This window comes from Fringilla coelebs (assembly GCF_963513975.1).
Source record: "Fringilla coelebs genome assembly, chromosome: 3".
In the NCBI taxonomy this organism is placed as follows: domain Eukaryota; kingdom Metazoa; phylum Chordata; class Aves; order Passeriformes; family Fringillidae; genus Fringilla; species Fringilla coelebs.
In genome coordinates this window covers 52,787,123-52,809,113 of record NC_140030.1, presented here as the reverse complement: position 1 = coordinate 52,809,113, position 21,991 = coordinate 52,787,123, and the positions used below count along the sequence as shown (strand labels likewise).

General features: G+C 46.9%; 2 protein-coding genes across 2 annotated transcripts; both read right to left on the bottom strand.

Moving 5' to 3' along the window:
* Positions 1 to 1,389: 1,389 nt before the first annotated feature.
* HEY2 (hes related family bHLH transcription factor with YRPW motif 2) lies at positions 1,390 to 12,815 on the bottom strand. The gene is made up of 5 exons (XM_084202552.1): positions 12,584 to 12,815; positions 11,351 to 11,429; positions 11,164 to 11,247; positions 8,509 to 8,590; positions 1,390 to 3,667 (listed from the first exon to the last, which is right to left on the bottom strand). The coding sequence occupies exons 1-5, from the start codon at positions 12,664 to 12,666 to the stop codon at positions 2,985 to 2,987; spliced, it is 1,011 nt and encodes a 336-aa protein (XP_084058678.1). The 5' UTR covers positions 12,667 to 12,815; the 3' UTR covers positions 1,390 to 2,984.
* A 190-nt stretch (positions 12,816 to 13,005) lies between these two features.
* Positions 13,006 to 16,026, bottom strand: LOC311151913 (uncharacterized protein; the record flags this gene model as incomplete). The annotated part of the gene is made up of 3 exons (XM_084202626.1): positions 13,006 to 13,931; positions 14,033 to 14,477; positions 15,748 to 16,026. 3 exons carry the CDS (start codon positions 16,024 to 16,026, stop codon positions 13,648 to 13,650), a joined length of 1,008 nt encoding a protein of 335 aa, XP_084058752.1. The 3' UTR covers positions 13,006 to 13,647.
* Positions 16,027 to 21,991: the final 5,965 nt, after the last annotated feature.

Genomic DNA, 21,991 nt, shown 5'->3' with positions numbered 1-21,991 from the left:
AGGCCAAAAGCCAACACAACAAGAAATAGGGGAGAACAAAAGCCAACACAACAAGCAATAGAGGACTCATCAGCAACTCATGGATTTGGCCTGTTTTTTGAAAGAGAAAATGGGATAGGCAAAAACAGGCTGCACAAATCTATCAGTGGTGTGTACCTAATCAGTGTCTTTTCAAACTGCTTTTTTTTAGAACTAGGCAGAATATTGCATTTTGGGAAACAAATGATGTTTTGAGGTACATCAATTAGACTGTAGTGGTGGATTAGGTGGAACCACGTCAGTGGGTGCCTATTTTCAAGGTGATACATGCCCGAGGGACCTCCTACTAGGCTCTTTGAGGGCAAGTTAATAGTTAATAGCTTACTGTGAAGTTTGGCTGCAACCTGCTCTTTCATGCAAATAAACCTCACTTTTTATCTACCAGCCACTAATGCCCTCTTTTTTCTTAAAAATACACATTTAGAAAGTGAATGATACCTCATCTGTACACTGCTGAACATGCAAAAACAGCAGCACAGGATTTCTGCCCTTAACAAAAAAAATGTCATATTCTCCCCAGACAACACTATTTTGAAGAATATCAAGGTTGATTAACAGTGTAGGGGTTATAAGACTTCTTCTCCCTCTTTGTCCATTTTTACACGTGAATGACAACCCCTCCTCACTTAGGTGTCAGAGACCAGCTAATTGAGGCAAGGATGAGTTCCAGGTTTAATATTTGGGAGAAAGGATGGTAGGGGAGTGAGTCACCGAGGCTGCTGAGGCTTTTGATGACAGGTGAAGTGTCTGTCTGGCTCTGGTGTGATCCCCTTTTTCTGTGCCTCAGTCTCGCTGGTTGTTATTTTGGCATTCAGACATGTAAGACTGTGTCCTCATCCCTATAAAGAGAGCTTTCCACACTTTCCACAGAGGGGCTTAGCAGGTCTGATGAAACAATAGCAAACCCTTGCCTCAGTGAAAACTGTCAAATTAGAAGACCAGAGCTTGTAAAAATGACCTCCTCTCATTCCATATATTTATGGATTTATTTAATGATGTCACTGGGTTAACACTTTCACCTTCTAAACCCTATGGAAAGCTGAACATAGAAACCTCAATGAATTTTGGGGCTCTCCAGGATGAACAGATATGCTTACATCATTAAGCATACCATCAATGCAGAGCAAGTTTGCAAGCCTGAAAACCAATGCTGCTCTGCTGTTTTTCCCTGCCTATTCCAGAGCACACTGGAAAAGGTGGGTTTCCTGGCTGAGCAAGGGGAGCAGAAGAGTACAGAGCAGCCAACAGGCTTGTTATCAGGGGCAGAAAACAACTCGAGTCCACAAGTGTTCTTCAAAAGCAAACAAATACTGCAACAAATCATCCGTAAAACACAGTCAAAAAGGACTTCATTTAATTAGTGATATGTAAAGACTTTTGCATAGAAAAAAGGTTAACAAAGTAATGCATAAAAGACCGACTAGGTACAGTATTTTTAAAACAAATATTTTAGAGTATATTTTGCATAATGTTTAACATTTTCAATGCTTATTGCTTTCTCCACACAGCAGAGAAATCAAGTGCATAATAATACATGCTGTGTTTTATTTTTCTTTTCTTTTTTTTTACATAAAATCTCTAGTTCTTGACTGGTTGTATTAAAATACTTAGGTTATTTTAAGTCACTGTAATAAAAAATGAAAGCAAACCACTTTATGCAGCACTAGTTATCTGGGTATTGACAAAATAATTTACTCACATCCCATTAATACATTCATTTTGGTTTGGAATCAAACCCACATTACAATGTTGGCATGTTAATAGCCAATTTAAAAGTCGTCCCTACCATAACTTCATTCATACCCAGAGTGATCATTCTCCCAGAAGTTGATAGTGAAAAGAAGAGGGATCTTGCACTGAATCAGCTAAAAGTGAATGTCCAAATGCAGCTAAATAAGTTAAGTTGAACTCTTACAACACTGAATCTCTTGTATTGGCATGAATCAACTCCATCCAAGTGTGCACACTTTCAATAGGTGGCTACTTCTGGGTGCATAACAAATTCACTGTTTGTGCAGATAGGAGCTAGCACCAAGTTTAAGCCATAAAAATGGGTGCCTCAGGGCTCACAGGCAATGCTGAAACGTTCATTAATCCCAGCACTGATAAGATAATTGCTTTTGCCAATGTTATGCTAGACGTCACAATTTGGCAAGTCTGTACAAAGAAAGTGAACTAAGCAAGAACTAGGCCTGTCAAACTAAACATTCTTCCTTGGCAATCTTTTGGCTAAAAAAACCTCTCTCCTTCAAGAGCATGATCTGCCCTGCAAAAGTATCCTAGTTCTGGAGCTGAATGCAGAATTTCACCTCTCTCCCATACTATATCCATATCTGTGCAATGTTACTTGTTTTAGCAGAACACACACACATATATATATATTTATTTATTATTTTTTCAATGTCAGGCACTTATGAAACTGGAACTCCTTTTCTAGCCTGGGGAGACTTGGTAGATGCAATCCCTCACCTCTCTGCCAAACAAGGATGCATAGCTGGAGAACTATTAGTTCTAATGTCTACGTATTTCTACGTATGTTGCAGGAAACGTCTACATGCCGATATGGTCACACTGTTGTGAAAGCCATTGCTGCTCCCTCAGGGTGCCTCCAGCAAGACAAACGGAGAAGAAGAAGGTGTCTCCCCACGTCCTCTCCGGCACCGGCAGTGAGGATGGATAATGACAAACAGAGAAGAAGAAGGTGTCTCCCCACGTCCTCTCCGACACCGGCAGTGAGGATGGATAATCGTGGATAATCGCGCCGTTCCTCGGTGGGCTCAGCTCGCCTTCGGGTGAGGGCTGAGCAGGGAGGACACCGCGAGTGCCGAGGCTGGGGCTGGGTGCGGGGATGGCGGGCTCGTGGGTGCGAGCACATGCACGTGTGCTGACAGGGAGAGGAGGGAGCTGCAGGGGGAAGAGGTGTGCGTGGCCGGGGGAGGAGGGACTTAAAAGGCTCCAACTTCAGTCCCCCAGGGTCGGTAGGGTTTCGTGCCGCCGCCAGTGCCAGCCTGCTGAGGGCTGGCAGTGGCCGACACGGCCAGCGGAGGGGTGATGGCGGTGGCCGCGGCGACGGCGGCGGCGGCCGCGCTGGGAGGGAGCATGGGGAAGGTGCCGGTGAAGGAGAGGGGGAAGCTCTGGGCTGCAGCTGTGGCTGCTGCTGCCGCGGCGTGAACAGTGGCCGACAGGGACAAGAGGGAGGTAGAGAGAGGAGGGACACAGGGAGCGATGCTGCCAGCGGAGGGGACTCTGAGGGCGGCATCGGCGTGGGCGAAGGTGGCCGTGAGCAGGGCGGAGCCGTGAGGGGGCACGTCCGAGGAGAGTCTGCACGGGGCCGCATCGGAGGCGTGGAGTCCATTCGGCTGCAGCAGAGCGGCCGGGAGGTGGTGGAAGGCGGCTGCCCAGTGGTGAGGGTGCAAGGGGTGGTGGTGGTGGTGGACCATGGAGGAGGTCATGGCAGCAGCTTCCCTCTGAGAGGCGCAGGTGCTCAGGTGGGACACGAGTCTAACGCGCAGGGGGTCGGATGTGTCGAGACCTTCCACCGAAGTCAGGTACCTCGCGACTTCTGTCAAGCACTCCCGGAAGCCGATGCTCATGAAATCCATGGCCAGGGAATGGGCGTCAAAATAACCTGCAAGGGGAGGGCAAAATACGTGTTGAATGTGGAGCTGGCCAACCCGTCCTGGCTCAGCCACCGCATTTCCCGTTTGCGATTTGTGGGTTAAGATGTGCAACAGAAGTTTCTTCTCTGGTCTGTAAATGACCTCTGTGACCATTCCTGTAATGTAATAGGCTGCAGTCGTTTATACAGACCATATACAAATGAAAAGAAATAAGTCCATAAGACACTTAAAAAGATACATGATGCCTCTCCTGAAATTCCTCAGCAAGCTGCTGCAATGCAGTGTTGATCCTGTATGTGTGAATGAGATGCTTATCCACACAAAGAAACAGGCTGGAGATCAGAGAGCTTGCATGTACTACCCTGCCTTTTCTTCCCTACACTGGCATTCATCCTAATGCTTTCAAACTATTTCTTGACATTGTGAGATAGTTGTTGTAGCTGCTGCCGGGGTCCCATCTACTTCAGAGTCATTAAGACAATATGACATACGGTGTTGCTTAACTACAAACAAAAAACATCTTGTGATGACTCTGCACACACACAATAAAAAGCTTTACTGAGAAAACGTTTTATGTAATGCCATTGCTAATTTGGAGATGGAAGACTGACAGTCATATGGCCCATGAGGTATTTCAACAAACAGCAACTGGAGCTCCATAGGCTTGGGACAAAAAAGCATTTGAAAAAAAGTTTTATTAAATGCACATGAAAAGATACTCCCTTTCTAAAAGGGTTGAGCATAAAATCTTGCGTTTAACTTGCAGCTCTTCAACCACAAGAACCTATTCCATTTTTTGGAATTTTCCTATTTTAGTTTAAATGTTGTCTCCTTGGGGGAATAATATCCTATCCACTCCCAAGCTGACATGGTGTTTTTCCTCTCACTTTCAATGAAAATTTTTAGGTATGCATGACTGTGATGTTTGTCAGAATGCAAAGATCAAGTGCCCCTCTTACGGTGGCACATGGCAGCAATGCCAATGTACTCTCATTAAATAGTCTCGGCCTTTCTGAAAAGTTCTAGCACTTTAGATGGCTTTTTTCATTTTAATCAATTTTCAGGCTAGAAAGAAGTGCTTCTACCACTGCATGCCCACATTATAGAATTAACTCGGGCACATTTATCCATGTTGCTCCAAATCCCCTGCCCGCTATATGCTTCACCTTGCCAAATCACGACGATGCTTTTGCTGCAAGTCTACTTGCTCATCTGAACCTGAGTGAAACTCTGGCTCAGCCAGCTGATCGACGAGCATGAGGAGTTGAGGACTCCTGTCCACGAGTGCTGACTCCTCACAGCTTTCTTCCTGCTGGGTCCACTGTGACCAAAGGTTTGAGTGAACTCCTGAGAAGCAAAGGCCAGGCGTGCCAGCAGCAGTGAGATAGCAGGGCACTTTCTCAGGTGCCAGTCAGCCTGGCGTGGGGACTGCTTCTGTGCCGGAGGCTCCAGGACCTCCAGCAGCTTCAGAGGGGCTGACGCACAGCCAGAACCACTTCCCAGCCCTGGCCACAAGTCAGCCAGCCTGGGAGTCCTGAGAGCACTCGGCTCAAGCCAGGGCTTCCCGGCCTCCCTCTCTCCAGACTGGAAGAGATGTGGGGGATGTGGTTGCCACCAGCTTCCCCCGAGTCTGAGCTGCTGGCTCTGTGACAAGCCATCCCAAAGCCCTGGTGATCCTGGCTCCCTTTCAGTCTCCTATGGTGGCTGAGGCATGAAAACAGAGGCTAGATGAGATCTGGGACTCCCAGGCTCCAATACATTTTGATGGTTATCTTTTCCCGGTTTCTCCTTCACCAGCTTCTCCCTTCTGAGAGAGACTTAAAAATGTTTTTCATTTCTTTCCCAACCCACAAACATCCTCCACCATGTGCACATGCCAGTGTTTTGTAGTGAACAGGAACTCTTGGTTTTACCTCATCTGTCCTGGTAACCCACCTGTGCTGCACACAGGTCACTTAAACTACATGAAGCCATGCACTGACCCAGGTGTCACTCACTCAAGATAAATTTGTAGTGAAGCTTCAATAAAACCACACTGAGTTCTCTGCAAGCAACTCACTGTTGACAAATCACTCCTCCCCTGTGCTTGCTTGCACCATCAGCAGAAAGCCCTGGCCTTAGGCCAAAATAATAGCTCAATTTGAACAGGAGATTGTCCACAGCACTGTCCACAGCTGCGTCAGGGCGGCGGAAACGCGGAGTCTGCACAGGACCTAAGAGGCATCTGCCTGCCTGCCGAGGCAGCTCTGAAAAGCAGAGAAGGGGCAGAAGCAGTGTTGGGTTTCTTTCCCGCAGTGCCCACCTCAGGATCAGTGTGCTGAGCGGTGGCTAAGCCCATCCTGACTTGCCAAATCCCACCCATTCCTCATCATGGATGTCCTCCTTTCTGTGTGAGGAAGAGGACAATCCTCAATGCAGGGCAGCATATGGGTATCAGGACCCATTTCTCCCTTCTGCAGTAAAAAGTGCTTGCCCCTGGTAAAAATGATAAACTCATTTTTTTCTGGTACAAAAAAATCCCTCTGGCTCACAAGATGAATTACAAAGAGGGAAATAAATGCAAATAAAGCAAATATTTACTTTTAAAATACTCTAAGAAATTGTATTTAAAACTGTTAGTTAGATTGCAAAGTAAAACATTAAGCAAGCAGGAAATGCAGGCTTAAACTTTGCCCAGTACTCATTCTCAAACCTCTTTTTCTTACAGTTTCTTAATCTATGCAGTGAGATTACTCTTATCTCTAGGACAGAAGGAGCAGATAAAGTTGTAGTATTTGTGAAGTGATCAGGTATTATTGTGATGGGCCACCCACCGTGGATCATGGTGTGAAAGGCAATTGCAGAAATAAGCCTCCATTGCCTCTCCCCGCACAACAGTTCATCCTTTCCCGCACTGCCACAGCTATGCTGGTGTCAGCTGGGGCAAGACAGACATGGAGCAGAGACCAACCAAGTAAGAGAAACACTGTAAGACCTGGGACTGCAAGCAACATCCAGTTTGTCCAACTGGAGCCAGAGGCTGGGCTCCACCAACATGTCTCTCTGTCCCGCAGCTCCCATCCCAGGCATTTCATCCCCTGTCCCACTTGGCCACCTGACCTGACCCATTTATGTAAAAATCCCCTGCATACTTTTTTTGGGCGGGGAAGCTGGGGAAGGAAGCTTCCTGATAAATGAGGTCTCCATTTGGGTGCACCTCCTGGCCGTCCGGCCGTCAGTGCAAACATAGGAGGGGTGGGAGCTGCTGCAGCTCCTCAGAGGAACAATGTGCAGCGTGACATGGGGGTCGGGCTGGGATAGCTGAGACACGCGTCGCATGGGGATGATGAAGCAAAACAGCCAGCACTTCCCTCAGCAGCCAAGCACTGCGTGCTCCATGTACCGAGGGAGATAGAGCTTGTGGAACACCAGCACACAGCCACACACTCAGAGAAGGCACCATCACCCAGACACGCAGAGGATCTGAATCACCTGAATACAGACTGCACCACCATGATCAATTCTGGAGTTTCGTAATTTTCAAGAGCGTATCTTTAGCAACTACAGTGCTTTCTCAAGGACTTTTTACATATATATGTTAACCTTCTTTTAAAATTTTGTACATTTTCTGAGGAATCAAGAGACATGTCTGTTACCTGATGGGCAATAAAACTCCTTTCATCTCTTATCAAACAAGTTACCCAGAAATTTTAAGCTTAAATGGACTCCTAGAAAAAACTCTTTAACACCTAGAAAAAAGGTGTGTCAGCTTAGTGTTAATTTTCACAAATAACAGAACACCAGCCTTTAATGTGCTTTCCTATTGCCATCTGCTGTTAGGCATGCACTGATTCTGAGCTGAGTTTTTTAATTGCTGCAAGGTACGGAGAGGAGCATAATTCAGTCATGCACTAAAAACTTTGGTAAAAGAAAAAGTAAGAGAGAGAAAGCAGCAGTTTCTTTTCTAGCCTTTACCTATATGGCACAGTGGGTGAGTGAAGAATCAGCTGGTTTCCATTACAACAATTCAAAGCATGATCATGGTTGATGGCACAGGACGTGGGACCATGCTTATGGAATGCCAGCAAGTTTTTCGCTCCAAATAAGTTCCAAAATCATGACTACACAGAACACCTCGTGGGTGGCTGAAACCATTTGGCCTCCAGCCTTGGGACTGTCAGCTTGCACAAGCGAGGTACGCTCGACTCCCGGCACTCAGCTGATCTAATGGGTCAGCGAGTGCAGCCACTGCGTCACGCCAGCACCCATTAACAGGGAGCTATGCCAGCCTCTGACACACAAATATAGCATAGAAATGTGAGTGCAGAGAGCACTGCCTGCCTACCTGCTTTATCAGATACCTGGAGCAGCACAGAGCAAGACTGGGTTTTGTTCTGGTGAATGAGATGCTCTAACCTGGAACTGAAAAGTCTTTCAAGAACAAAGAAAATATTTAAACATAAATTAAAGCTCTTCTCCATTCACTTCCTTAGGTATAGCAGCTCAATAATGAGGTTTAGCATCAGGTTTTTTGCTACACAATTGTTGCCACAAACCTCCTGTTTATGTTTGGTGTTTGTGTATTTGTTTTGTCTCCCTGTGCAGATTTCAGTGCTCTTTGGAAACCCCAAACAAATCTCTGACTGGGCTGCCTGTGAATGAAGCCTTTACTCCCACAGTGTTATGAAAGCAAACACAAGCCCAGGGTCAAGTGCTTCTTTTGTCCCAGTAGCTCTTTCCCACGAGTTCAATCCTGCCATTAGCATTGATTTCCACTCCTTTAATCTGGAAACGCCTATCACAGCTCCTCAAAGCACTTTTTTGATGAGATTTCCCCAAATATTAGAAAAAAAAATTTTTGGCTCCTTACCTTTCCCTCCTGTTGCCTGCAGCATCTTCAGATGATCCACTGTCATTTGCAGTATTTCCGCTTTTTCTAATTTGGCAGATCCCTTTGAGATAAGAGACACATATAAATAAAGGCTTACGAGTATTAGAAACTTCAATTTTATATACTTTCCACTGAGCTCAGCCTTATGGTTTCAATTTCCCCTATCATTAGGACATTCTCTGCTTAATTCTCTCGTGAGCATCTGCTTCCCAGACTTGGTCTAAGGACTAATACCGTCTCCCTAATTTCCCTTTATTAGGGCTATACCTCAGCAAGCTCTGGGCTTGAAGGTAGTGTAGAGATGACATCTTCAAGAAATGAGGGAAATACGTAACTTTCTGGACTTCCTTTTTAACAACAAACACAAGTGGAGAGCTGGCAGGAGGGGTCTCTGTATGGCCACAGATTAGGACCCTGCTGCAACATTACTTTTTGTGCTATTACCGGTAGGTGTCCCTGCGGACACACACCCAGCACTGTCCCTCTCATCGTGGCCTGTTAATTTGCAATTTGTCATTTGGTTGTTGAATATTCCATTCTCATTTTTTGACTGAAAAAACTGCCACACAGCCCACAGTATTTTAAGTTAGTGAGAGGCCTACTTTGCAAAGACTAAATACTGCGAAAGAGTGTAGCTCCTCTGTCAGTAAAAATCTTTTCTGACACTAAGAGGGACTCACAGAGCTACAAGAGATACTGGAAAAATACAAAATAGATCTCAAAAGGTAGTATTGATATATCAATGTATAAATAAAACTGTTTTTCTTGGTAGCATTCCCTTGGATATCTGGAACACACCTAGACAACACAAACATTATTCCAGTGCAAGAGATCATCCCTTGGCATCAGTTAAAATCAGGGCCATGCAAGCTGCAGCCACCAGCGGATTGCATCCTGCCAGCCAATTTTTTTCTCTTATTTATCATCTGGGCCACCTCACTGTCTCGGCCAGCTTCACCCAGGTTGCACATTTTTGAGTGGGCAAAGCTTACCCAGTGCTGTGCAGCCGTGCTTCAGAGCACTCATCTCTGCCACACTCGGGAGTAGCACGGTGGCTTGGGAAGGGAGGGAGGCGGAAGCGAAACTAAACCTCCAACTTGGAAACTCCAGTGAGCTGAATGTCAAGGAGCTGGGCAAGGACTGATGACTTTGTCCTTGGCATATTGCGGGAAAATGGTGGGACTTTCTGATTCAAATACAGCACATGCTCATTTTTACAGCAGTGCCTTTTTTTCAATCTGCGTATTGCTTTCAAAGTACCAAGGTTGGTGTGCGTGTGAATTTTTGGTCAGAATTCCCCGTTTTACATGCAGCTACATCCTGTAGCTTTCTCAGACTTCATCTTTTCCACAGACACAGTACAAGCCGTCTCAGTGAGAGTGACTAATAGCTAAAAACTGCATGGTGCTGGGTAATTTCCAAAGGCTCTGTAGGACTTGTTTTATAATGTTTGTGGTTTTCAAGAAATAAACAATAAAATGGGACAAACGACTGTTGTCTCTTGCCCCTGTTTATCTAGCTGAAAATATCCCTGTCACTGTTTTGCCAGAACCAATGGAAGGGCACAGTGACAACTACCAGTTACTAAAAATCATATTGCAGGTGACACAAGTGATGCTCTCAACCAATACTTCAAATGTATTTTTTCCAGTCAGTTTTTGCTCAGGCCAGGGATGAAATAGGCCTAACACGGTGTGGTGTTTGCCACGTAGTTACCACATACATTCAGCACCTCCTAATCCTGCTCGCAGATTTTACTTTCTGAGGTATTTTTATTATTACAAGGAAGTCAGGTTATTTATTTTCAGATATTTCATTTTTATTGAAACACAGTGTCAGTTGCACACATCCATCAATCTTCAGAGACTTCTAGCACTCCAAAAAATAAAATTCAAGATATGGAAAAAAATTATTTCAATGGAAAAACCAAAATGCCTTTTTTTTTTTTTAATAAAGCATTGTATTCTAATCTCTTGGTCTGTAATTCCATGACCAAGGAGCTGAGCCCAAGTTAACTGGATCCTTTCAGACTTCTTCCTAAATACTTTCTCACTGAAAGTCTGAATATATCACTGACTTCACTAGCTGACAAACACAGGCCTATTCCACCTCCTGATGCACTGGTTCTACAGAGTAATCTTAAAACATTAATAATCCAGACTGTCTGCTCCCTTTTCAGGAAACTGGACTGATTGCGCTTGCAACAGAAAGTATAGATTTGAAAAAAAAGGTCTGTTAAATTAGCAGCAAAGTAAATTATATATAAAGATTTAGACAGAATTAGCTAATTTACATACAGGTTTGGGGAGTTGTGTTGGGTTTGTGTATTTTTTTTTTTTTTAATTTGGAGTAAAGCACATTTTTAACAAAACCACTACTGGAATTCGTCGAAAGAACAGAGGCAACATGAACACAGTTACCCTTAAGGGAAAAACAAGCCAAAGAATGGAAATGTTTTTCAGCCTTATAATGAATTATGTTTCTAATAGTTTTCCCACAACAAAGCATTTTATTGAAATGCCTGCTTTGTGCCAGATCAGGACATGTACAGTATTATTTTAATGAGATTTACAAGAGAACTAACATTGCCAGATGAGATACAGAATTTATATTTAAAAAAAAAAAAAAGCTTACTTGTTTTTCAAAAGCAGTTGGCACAAGCCGCCTCAGCTCTGATAAACTGTTATTTATACGATCACGGCGCCTTTTCTCTATAATCTATTCCCAAAAAAACAAAACACATTAAGTTTATAAAAATGGAGGGCAAAATGACAGCACACATGCAAATTGTCAAATGCAAAAATAATTAAATGAAACATACCCCTCTTCTTTTCTTTCTGGCCATGATCTGAGATGTTGTTGTTGGGGAATTTGATTGAATGACAGAACTATTACTTTGCCTGCGAAACAATAAAAGTACATCAGGTGTTGCACAACTTGACACCACTCTCTGAAGACACCTTAGGTCACCATATTACGTTTGCATAGTCCCTCTAATGCCATTTTCAATGCTTTTAAGATGGGCCTTGCATTGCACAGTGTTTTTGAAGACAGCAATGCATTTCAGTTTTGACTGCCCCAGCATACATTTTGAATTGATATTTTGAATTTTCCAGCGCTCTGTAGGAAATAAAGTCCTCTTCTGTAGACAGTTCATTATCCAGCGCAGATTTCATTTTCTTTGCGTATAAAGTCCTGCCTACCAAGTAGAGGCTGAAGAACCAGGCCCAAATCCACATGAACCATCTCTATATGGCAACAGCAGTGATGAGTGGTCATACCCAATGACACAACCTCTGCCAGGCCTGCTGGGTTTTGACGTTGCTGCCCATTGCTACATAGTCAGTAGATGGTCAAGTACGATGCCAGGTGCCCAGCCTGGCGCTGTTGCATTGTCCAGGAGCAGAATTCAAAATCTGCTTTTAAAACTATACTAGCCATGACTACAAAGTTGCTCTTATTTCATCATGAGCACGGAAAAAAAAAAAAATCAGAATCTTTTAATACTCATTTAGCCACTGATGAGGACGAGATAGGGCTCTGGCGCATGAACCTCTAAATTGGCAGCAGGAGCTCTGAAGCCCCTCAGCGTCCCCGCAGCGCGCCCAGCCCGACCCTCCCTGGGCAAACACCAATTGCTCGCCCTCGGCTCGCACGGCGGGTTTGCTGAAGTTCAGCTGCTGAGGATCCCTTCCACGGCTCATTTCCCACTGGCGCCGGTTCCCTTAGGTTGTTCGGCCTGATCAGCAGCGATTTTGGAAAAGATCTGATTGCAAATGGCAAATTAAGCGGAGCTAATGAACCGCAGCCCGGTGGCTCACAGCTACTGGAGTGCTGCGCGTAATTTCGAGGCTCGCACAGTCCAAGCGCGGGGCTACTTTTTGGTGGGCTATGTGCGAGCTGCCAGCTGAGCTGGAGGGGGACATAACACCTCTGACCTCGGGGGGGCCGCCGCCCCCCCACTCCCATCCCAAGGGGGTGTCCGGGTCTCCCCCTCGCCCTGCCCCAGCTCGGGGCGCACCCCGGCCTGCGCCCCCGACGGTGCCCCACTTACCCCGAGTAATTGTTCTCGCTACCCACGTCTATAGTCTCGTCCATATCGCTGTCTGAGGTAGTTTCCTCGCAAGGTCGCTTCATCGTGTGCACGGCGCGGGGGCAAAGATAAATAAATCCGGGGGTTGTGGGGTGCGGGGGGGCTCGGCACAGCTCGGCACAGCACGGCCCCGCACCGCCAGCAGAGCAAACCCTCTCTGAGGCGCTTTCCCACGCCGCGGCACAGCCTCAAGCCCGACGGCCCGCCCCCGGCAAGGCCCGCCCTGCCGAGGGTGACGGGCGGGGGCCGCCCACCGCCGGGGCGCGGAGGAGTGCGGAGGAGCGGGCGGCCGCCCGGCGGGGCACCGCCGCCCTCGGCTCACGGCGGGCGGGGAGTGGAGCCGGCACGGGGCCGGAGAGGGAGGGGTAGGGGGTTCCGAGCACCGTCAGAGCTCGCCCTGTGGGGAGAAGGAGCAGTACTGGATTCCCGGCCCTCCGATGCTGCCGGAAGAAGAGGGGTGGCCAGTGTCGCCCCGCTGTCCATCTCTCACCGGGCATTTGGGACGATCTTGCTCCCCTCCACCCGTAGCACACGAGCCGGATCGGCCCCCTGCCCAGTGCTCCAGAGTCCCGGGCGGTGGCAGCAGCCCCGGTCTTCTTTCTTGCGGTGCCGCGAGTTGTGTTATCGAGCACACGAGAGTGCGTTGGAGAGTTGTGTAAGTCCCGGGAAATGTATAAATCCCTCCCGGCCGGGCGCGCGTTCCCGGCCGCCCCGTCCCGCTGGGCTCCACGGGCGCGCCGAGGGCTAGCGGGTGCTTGCAGGGCCGGGAGCCAAGCACAGCGATAATCCCTGCTGGGAACGACTTGGGAGGAAGTTTAGCGTCTCGCTTACCGGCGGAGCTGTAGCAGGCGGGTTTTATTTTGCTTTTGTTTGGGATTTCCCCACCCCGTTTGTTTGTGTTTTCAAATTCCGGATTCCTGACAGAATACATTCGGGGTGCTATGTTCTCCGCAGAAATTCAGTCTTTCAACTGCGGTGACTGCCCCTGTCTGCCTGTTCCCCCCTCCATCCTCTTTACCACCTTCCTAGGAACGTTTTCTCCCCCCGCTGCTGTCGGACGCTGGCCGAGAGCGGCCGGGACGGGGCGCGGAGGGTTCGGCACCAGCTCGAAACCTCTGCCTTCTCCTGGCTCTCGGCGGCACACGGACCCGCGGTCGCTCAGCAGCCCAGACGACTTGAAGGCTACCGGTGAGGGGGCTGCCCTTACTACGACTCGGTGCCTTGTCGGGACAGGCGGGGCAGCCCCCTCGCCGGCCCGCCTGGCCGCCCGGGGCTGCGGCTGCCCGACCGGGGCTCCGGCAAGCAGCACCTGCCGGAGAGAGAGGCGGGAGGGAGCTGCCGGCGTCGCCGCAAAATGACAGAGCGGCGAAGAGTCTCCCGTTCAGCGCGGCGTGGCCCCGCGACCCTCACCGTGGCCGCGCTGCTCTCGCCTCTCCGGGTTTCCAGGCGGCGACAGCACGATGCTGCTCCGGACAGAGGGAGGGAAGGAAGAAGGGCCGGAGGAGCCGATGACTCCGGCTTTCCGTTCTGGGCAGGCTGCGAGCTCGATGGGCCGGAGGGAGCGGGCACCTTCCCGGCGCGGCTCTGCTCGGCAGCGCCTGTGCCGCTTCTGCCTGCGGGCGGAGTTTGCCCCGGCTGCTTTATAATTAGCAGCCGACGGTACCAATGACTCAGTTTTCCACTCGGTTAAATCCCGTGGAAGGTACAGGTGGTTTTGTTCGTTCGCGGGTGTGCGTGCGGCAAAGGGCCGTTGCGAATGAGAAACTGGCGCCGGCTCTTTTGTACGCCGATATCCGCCATCTCTGCAATTATATTTGGTGGCACGTCGGGTGTTTGCCCTTTCATGTGGATGTTGCTACTATGTAAAGGAACAGCGGGATTTCATGCCTCATTGCCCTACCGGGACATCCTTTTCATGCCCGTATTTGCAGAGTTACTAAAAGCTCCGCGGCTGCTCACTCACAACAGAAGCGAGCGTCCGCGGGAATGGCGAAGACAGCTCCAGGGAACTTGGGACGTATTGCCCACAATGGCCCCTTTTATGGGATCTGAACAAAAAACCAAACCAAACCAAAATACAAACCTCCCCCTCAAAAAACCAAAAAAAACCAAAACCAAAACAAAACAAAAAACCAAAAAAAAACCCCCAAAACAAACAAACAAAAAAAACAAACAAAAAAAAACCCCAAACCCACGAAATTAATCCCCACGAACAAGTAACCCTAAAAAGTATCGGGATCTCTCGGGAGAAGTGGACTAGTAGGAGCAGCCTGTGGCGCCCGACTGCAATTTGAAGCAGAAACGCTCTAGGAATCTGGGATTAGGCTCAGCAGTTCCAGTGCTCGAAGGAGAGGCGGGGGGGGGGGGGGGGGGGGGGTTGGTGGTGGTGGTTTCTAGAGTATTTTAAAAATCTCAATAAACAAAAAAAAAAAACCACCCCAAATTATTTTTCGTTTTTTGTGTTGTAACGACACGGGGACACCTGAGATAGCCGGGCCCGCTCCCGTCCGGGACCTTCGTTCTGGGGGCCTCGGGAGCGGCCGGGGGACGCTGCCCTGCCTCAGACATCGCCTTTCAGTGCGAGGCGAGGTTTGGAAGGTCTGAGTTTGAGTCCGTGTTACCCGGCCTGGGCTGCAGCTGCTCGAGAGACGCCTGCACACACGGGGAGGGGGGGGACACAGGCTCGAGCGTGGGTGTCCGAATCCCCGCTAAAGCACGCGAATCACCCGGGGGTGTTGGTGCGTTTCCGAGCTGTCTCGGGGTTTTGCACAGAAATCTTTCATGTCACGCGTCGGTGCCGCTGGATTTGTAATTTCTGCTCACTCTGGAAATAGCTCCTGCTGCTTTATGGTATTTTTTTCCCCTGGGGCACAACTCCCACATGCTGTTTTCCTACAGAAACCTGAGCTATCCTATGGTTACCTCCCCGAGTAGAGCTTCTTGTCAGCGTCGCTTGTCGTCGATCCGGCTGCTAAATCCTCCTGGCAGCCTCTCTACAGGCCCTCCTCCGGGAAACTTCTGTTTTCATCTTGCCCAGATTGGGGTGTGGGTTTTTTTGGGTTTTTTTGTTTTTTTTTTTTTTATTATTTTTGAGAGATCTACCTGCTCCTTGGGTGAGAAATTACGGCCCCTCCCGGGTCGCACCGAGGAAGGCACGCCCTTGCACCTCTGCCAGGGCTCAGGCTCTCCCCTGCGGCAGGTGCGCTGCGACAGGCAGGGGCTCCATAGCGCGGCACCAGCACCGCGACCCACGGGCCAAGGCTCTTGTGCTTTGCTCCTGGCTGTACGGCACACCTGTCTCTTTCTCCAGTGGCCCCATAAAGCGTGGATCCCGGGAATCCTTGCTGAGGCAGGATTGTCACGCAGCGCTGACAGCCGCGCAGTCGAAGCCCAGAGAAACGCATCTTTCGCTGTTCCCCGTTGCTTTTCCCTCCAAACGGAAAAAGCCGGGCGGACTCGTCGCTTCCCGCCAGCCTGGAGGTCCCGGGACAGCCCCCGCTCTCACCCACCACCCACGCCAGGCAGCTCTCCCTGCAGGCCACCCTTGCCCCCCGGAGTCCCCCGAGCAGCGTTTTCCCGGGAGAGGAGGCCCCGACCGGCGGCTCCGCGGCCCGCAGGGTTCCTGTCCCGGCCGGGGGGCGTCGGGGGGAGGCTCGACAGCTCCCTCTCTCTCCCTCCCTCCTTCCCTCCCTCCCTCCTTCCTGCTTTCTTGTGGGTTTCTTGTTTGGGGGTTTTGTTTGTTTGTTTTTACTCTCGTGGTGCTGGCGGTGGCTGCGGGGCCTGGTGGGTCACACGAGGCCAGCCCGGCGCTCCGGCCCGACAGGCGCTGAGCCGCGGGGGCGCCTCCAGAACCGGCTTGCCAAATAAGCGAAGCAGTACATTTCTCGCTACTTCTGGAGAGCCGGCTCCCGTAGAGAAGCGACTCTCTTCTGCTCCGTTCCCGAAAATGAAATTTGCTATCCCTCGAGATTTCAGGATTTTACACGTCGCTGTGAGCCGTTTAGGATTAAATAGTTAGGGACTTTAAGACTATTTTTAAAATATGCATGGCCTTCTGAAGGAGCTGAAGTTTTGCTCAGCAGCTCTCTTCAAGGGGACTCAAGATTGTCCCGAGTTTCTTTACTGAACACGGTAGGTACTCAGACTCTTAAGTTTTGGAGCAATTTTTTTTTTAAATTTTACTCTCTCCTTCTTAAAAAGCCATTTGCATCCCATATCCTTCACTCAGTAAGCAGACTCTTGGGGATAGCTGTTCTACTTCTTTTAAGTTACTTTCTCTATTAGGAAACTCTTAAGAAATGCAATTCCCATTCATCGACTGTGGACCATGACGCTGGTTTTGTTTTTTTGATTTTTTTTTCTTGATGGACTCACCACTAACTGGCAGGAAAACAAGAGAAAAAGCCTTCTTGATTTTTTTTTCTTTTTTTCACTGATGTGATTGTAAATAGATGATTAAAATTATTTCTGGTTGCATTCATACCAAGGTAGGATGCACAGACTGAAGAAAGAGCAGAGAGCTGGGGAAACCATGTGTGACAGCTGAAGGAAATAATGCTCAAAAAAAAAAAAAGTTTTTAAAACGTGGCTTTGCCTAGACGTGGCTACACAGGGGTGGAAGTGGGTGCATGGCATTCCATGCAGGTCTGTATTGTGGAGGAGTATTTGACTATAAGCTGGAGTGTAGGATTTTTGCCACTGGATCACAGTAGGGCCTGATCCACAGGTGATTCCTGTGGTAGTACAATAACCCCACAGATACTGATAAAACTGCAATTCCCTGAGATGGATGCAATCACTCCAATAGATCACTTCAGTTTTGAGAAGGATAAAAGTGCACAAAGACTTGCTACAATAAATTTCAAGCTAAAGATGATGGAGGAAAAAAAAGTAGGAAGGAAGATGCAGTGAGTATTTATAGACCTTTCTAAGTAACAGCTTTTAATGTTTATCACTGAGCTATACCTCCACAAATCTGATCTTGGTCAAGAAGGGAAGCTGACTATTGGGATTTTAGGCTGATGACAGAAAATGTAACTCTGCATCTCCTGCAGTGTGTCACACTGCTTCTCTGTTTTCAGTGCCTACAGGGGTCAATGAATGCACCCTCCTGGGTCGAGAGCTTCCTCCCGGCCCCTAGTCAATAGGTGCTGCATGTTTGTCCAGAGCATGAAATGCTCTCCCTGAGAGCTGTCACTACATTGTAGGTGACACAGAAAGACAGGAACACCTCCTCTGGCTCCCACTGTCTGGTGATAACAGGCATGATTGAACAGCACCCCAAGGAAGGGCAGCTGGAGAGGACAAACCCTGCAGCTGAGAGCCTCACCCTTAACTCTTTGCACCTTGGCACACTTCCTATGTGAGCTCAGGCACTCCAGACAATTAATTAAATTAACAAAGGTGTAAATTAAAAGTGTCTGTGAAGTGTATTGAAACTCAGTTTGCATGCTCTTATTCACAACAGAACTGTCTGCAATTTGATTTAAATTAACTCACTTTCAGAATAAAATAACATTGACTAGAATAAAAGCAGCTTTAATTTTGAATGGATGTCTACATAGAATTGTTTGTGGTTTGACTAATCCACTCTAAATATTAAGTCTGTTGATTTTCCACGGCACTTCCATCTAGACTAGTTTGCTTTGTGCCTCTATTTTAGGCTCCTATCACTAAAATGGACATATTAATTGCTTGCTAAAGTTTAGTCATTGTGTGAAGGGTCTTGGTAATGACAGCATTTTGCCTGATACTCAGTATACACGTTCTGCAAAGCCAGGTCTTGATTTTCTATACATGTGCAAAGTTCTTGCCAGATAATATTGTACAACGACTGTACCCAGCTGTGCATGACCAGGGGAGACATGCAGCAGTGGAGAATTAGGGCATCATGGTGTATTTTAGACTTTCACTGAACATCTCCTGGGATTTGGCTCTCTGTTTTCTTTGAAGACTATGGGCCAAGATTTAAGAACTCTCTCTAACTTCAGTCATCCTAATGAACGGCTTCAATGGTGTTAAAGGGAACTAGGGCACTTCCTTTTCTAGTGGAAATCAGGCCACTTAATTACCTCACAATAATATACAGAACCTAATCTCACAGTTTTTTGCACAACATGAATTATGAACTTTAATCTGTTTTAGCGGTAGTGCTATTAAAATCCATAGATCTGTATCAAGAATAAAACTATCCTATTATAATGGAAATGGAGTACTTGTAAAAATGAGCACATAATCACTTTCTCATTGAAACTCATTTCTGTTGAAATAAATTTTTTCAGTGGTGAGGCATGGTTTAATTCACTAGTGACTGTGGCAAGTCTAGATAAACATGTCCTGTGTCAGAAATGGGGACCTTGAATTTTTGTAATAAAAACTTGGTGGGTTTTGAACTAAAGCAATTCCATCTTCTTTTTATTTTTTCTTTTTCAGTTCCTTCTTCCTTGTCAGCTTTTAACAGCATGTTCCTTTATTTCTTTTATGTTTTTCACGCTGAATGGACCTTTTTTTTTTGCTTTTTTGGATGCCAAAAATTGGAGAATTGTCATTATTTGAGTTTTATTGTTGGTTGCTCCTCTCAGATAAAAAACCCCACGCTTCCCAGAGAGTTAAGAAGGAACCAATTTTCAGGGAGTGCTAAAGTTTTATCCAAGATTTATTTATGAAGGAAAATAGTGTATCATCTCCAGGCTTCAAACCTAGCTGTTATAATAAAGCACTTCACCTAATTCTCTAAAAATACTCCTTTATATAAACTGTGCATGTGATAGAAATAAACAGCCCCAGATATTCTGGATAGATCCATGGTATTTTTGCAAACTTCCTCAGTAACAGTAGTGCTATTGGCACTCAGAAGGGACTTTGAAACTACAGATCCTGCAAAGCTAGGTAAGTAAAAGGACACACTAAACATCTGCTTGTCAGTAGAAGAAGTTATGATCTCTGGAAATAAAAAATTATTAATGGAAACATCTTCCAAGTCTCTGAAATAAAGCATGAATACTCAACTGGTAAAATTTGTACACAAATTAAACAGGCATACATTCAATCAAGAGCCAGGGTCTTACACCACAGAAGTTTGGATCAGGATTTTCAGCCAAAGAGAAACTGTTTTTCCCCAGACTGTAAGTTTTGCATACTGCCATGAATGTATGTCCATGTAGAGAACAGTTGACCTAAACTACAGGAAGTTCCCTTTTGTCACCTGCTGTCCAAGGGAGAGAAGTTGTCTCTGTTCCATTCTGATGAGTCTTGTGTCTTAAGACTGCCTGCGCTTAAACAAGTTTTTTCAGGATTCTTTAGTTACTATCATGTTTGATCCTGCTGAGCCTAATCAGGAAAACCTTTGTTGACTGGGTATGACTTTTGCTTCAAGAAGGAAATTGAAAAGCTCTCTCTGCAGGAACTGGGCCTAATTCCTATTTTCTTCTTACTTCTAAAAGAAAACAATTTTGTGAAAAACAATATTTGATTTATAGTGATAAACATTTTTCTCTCCTTCAAAATATTATATTACTTTGGTAGTATTTTATTTTAACATCTTTCTAATTAATTTTATTCAGTGTATCTTTTTTATTACACGTGGTTGAAAAGAAATATGTCTTATTACAGCAAAGATAGATCAGACTTTAAGAGGAAAGCTCTGCAGCTCTGAGGATGGGTCAGACTTTAAAAAGTGTTCATTGTCAGTGACTTAAAAAGTGTCCGCTGTTCTTTCTGGTAAAAGGGATAAAAAATTCTGTGCAGACTGAAGGCTTTCCAAAATGCTAAATGCTTTCCTTTGCTTGGTAGGTTGTTTTCTTGTGTTTCATTTTTTATGGCAGATGTTAACCAAAGCACACTTAAAATTACTGTGAGAGCAGTTTGCTTTTGGTGCTTGCTGGTTTTGTGTAAGTGCTGGTTCTCCCCTTTGCAAGGGGTGGAGGTGCCATTTTTGATCCTATGCTGTTCCCTTTTCGAGCTCCATCACAGGGCCTGAGGTGGTTGGCAGCACTTCCTCAGGCTTCACCCTGGGAGTCTCCTTCCCTGGATATATTCAAAAGCTGACACAATCCTAAGTAATGTGCCCTAGGGGACCCTGCCTGTGCCAGGGGGTTGGAATAGATGCCATGCAGTGGTCCCGCCTGAGCTGATCCTTTCTGTGTTTTTGTAACCCTTCCGGAATTACAGAAAATGGACACCCCCCTGCCAAAACACCATGAGGTGCCCAGGTGTTTTTATCCTGGTGTAAAGGTTAAAATCATACGCTGCTATTTCATGTTTCCTCCCTTCAGCCCCCAGCTTAGCCACTGTTGTATTGTTTTTGACCTTTAACTGAAGACGTTAACTTCATTTTCTGAGCCGAATCTCAGGTCTCTGAAACTTTCTCTTCTTTGAGGCCATTGCTTCTACTTGGAAAGCTGCCCTGGCCTTCTGCAAACCTTTCTCCTTAGCTTTGTTTCTGACTGGTGCTTTATTTTCTACTGCTCTTCATGAGGCATCCTGCCTTCCTTTTTGCTAGCTCCTTCTCTGGGAACAGCCTGATGATGTCTTCTGGATTGCAGCTGACAGAACTTTCTAGCAATGACTTCCCAGTCATTGCTAGAATGACTTCCCAGAATGGCTTTTACGTGAGGTCTCTTTTGATAGACTCTCCCTCTTCATATGTCCTTTTCCCATCTTTGTCCTTTGCACAGTCAATATTGATCTTCTTTCTTAAAGCTCGTTTTCTCTGCTTCCTTGAACAAGGCTGAGGATATCAGTTCTCTCTTGGAGAGAAAGGCTTATAATGCTGGTGTCTTCTCTGCTTTCTTGTTTGCTTAGATGTGAAAGTTGTCTTCAAGTGCAGCTATCAGATCTTCCTGCAAAAGCAGAGAATAATCTGACTTTTCTGCTAGGTAGGCTAACCTTTGTTCGGGCTCTTGCCTGGCTTCCCAAGCACATCTCTTCTCTGTGTTTCTGGGCTTTTAGAAAAGCAATTCAGTTCATCCTCCTGGTTAATAGCTCTGGCCACATTGCTCCTGTCACTGCCTCTGGACCACTCATTCCTACTCTGCCTGAGACACACTGCATTTAACATCTTGGCCCTTCTCCAGCCCTCCCTCGCCCCTGCCTTTTCTCTTACCATACTCTCTGCTCCCTTCTTCTGGTAGTCTGCTCAATCCAGACTTACCTGCCTTCCCCATTTTATGTGTGCAGTCTCTGAAGCTTTTTGGTGAATTTTCCAGACACTCAGGATTAGCAGTGCCTGTTCAGGGCTCCCACATGAGAGCTGTGGTGATTGTCTGTGACATCTGCTCAGATTCACCATACTGATTTTCCAGGCTCAGCAGGTGCTCCCCAGTGCAGACTAGCTCCCTTTTTTAACAAGTTATATTACAATAGCAGTGC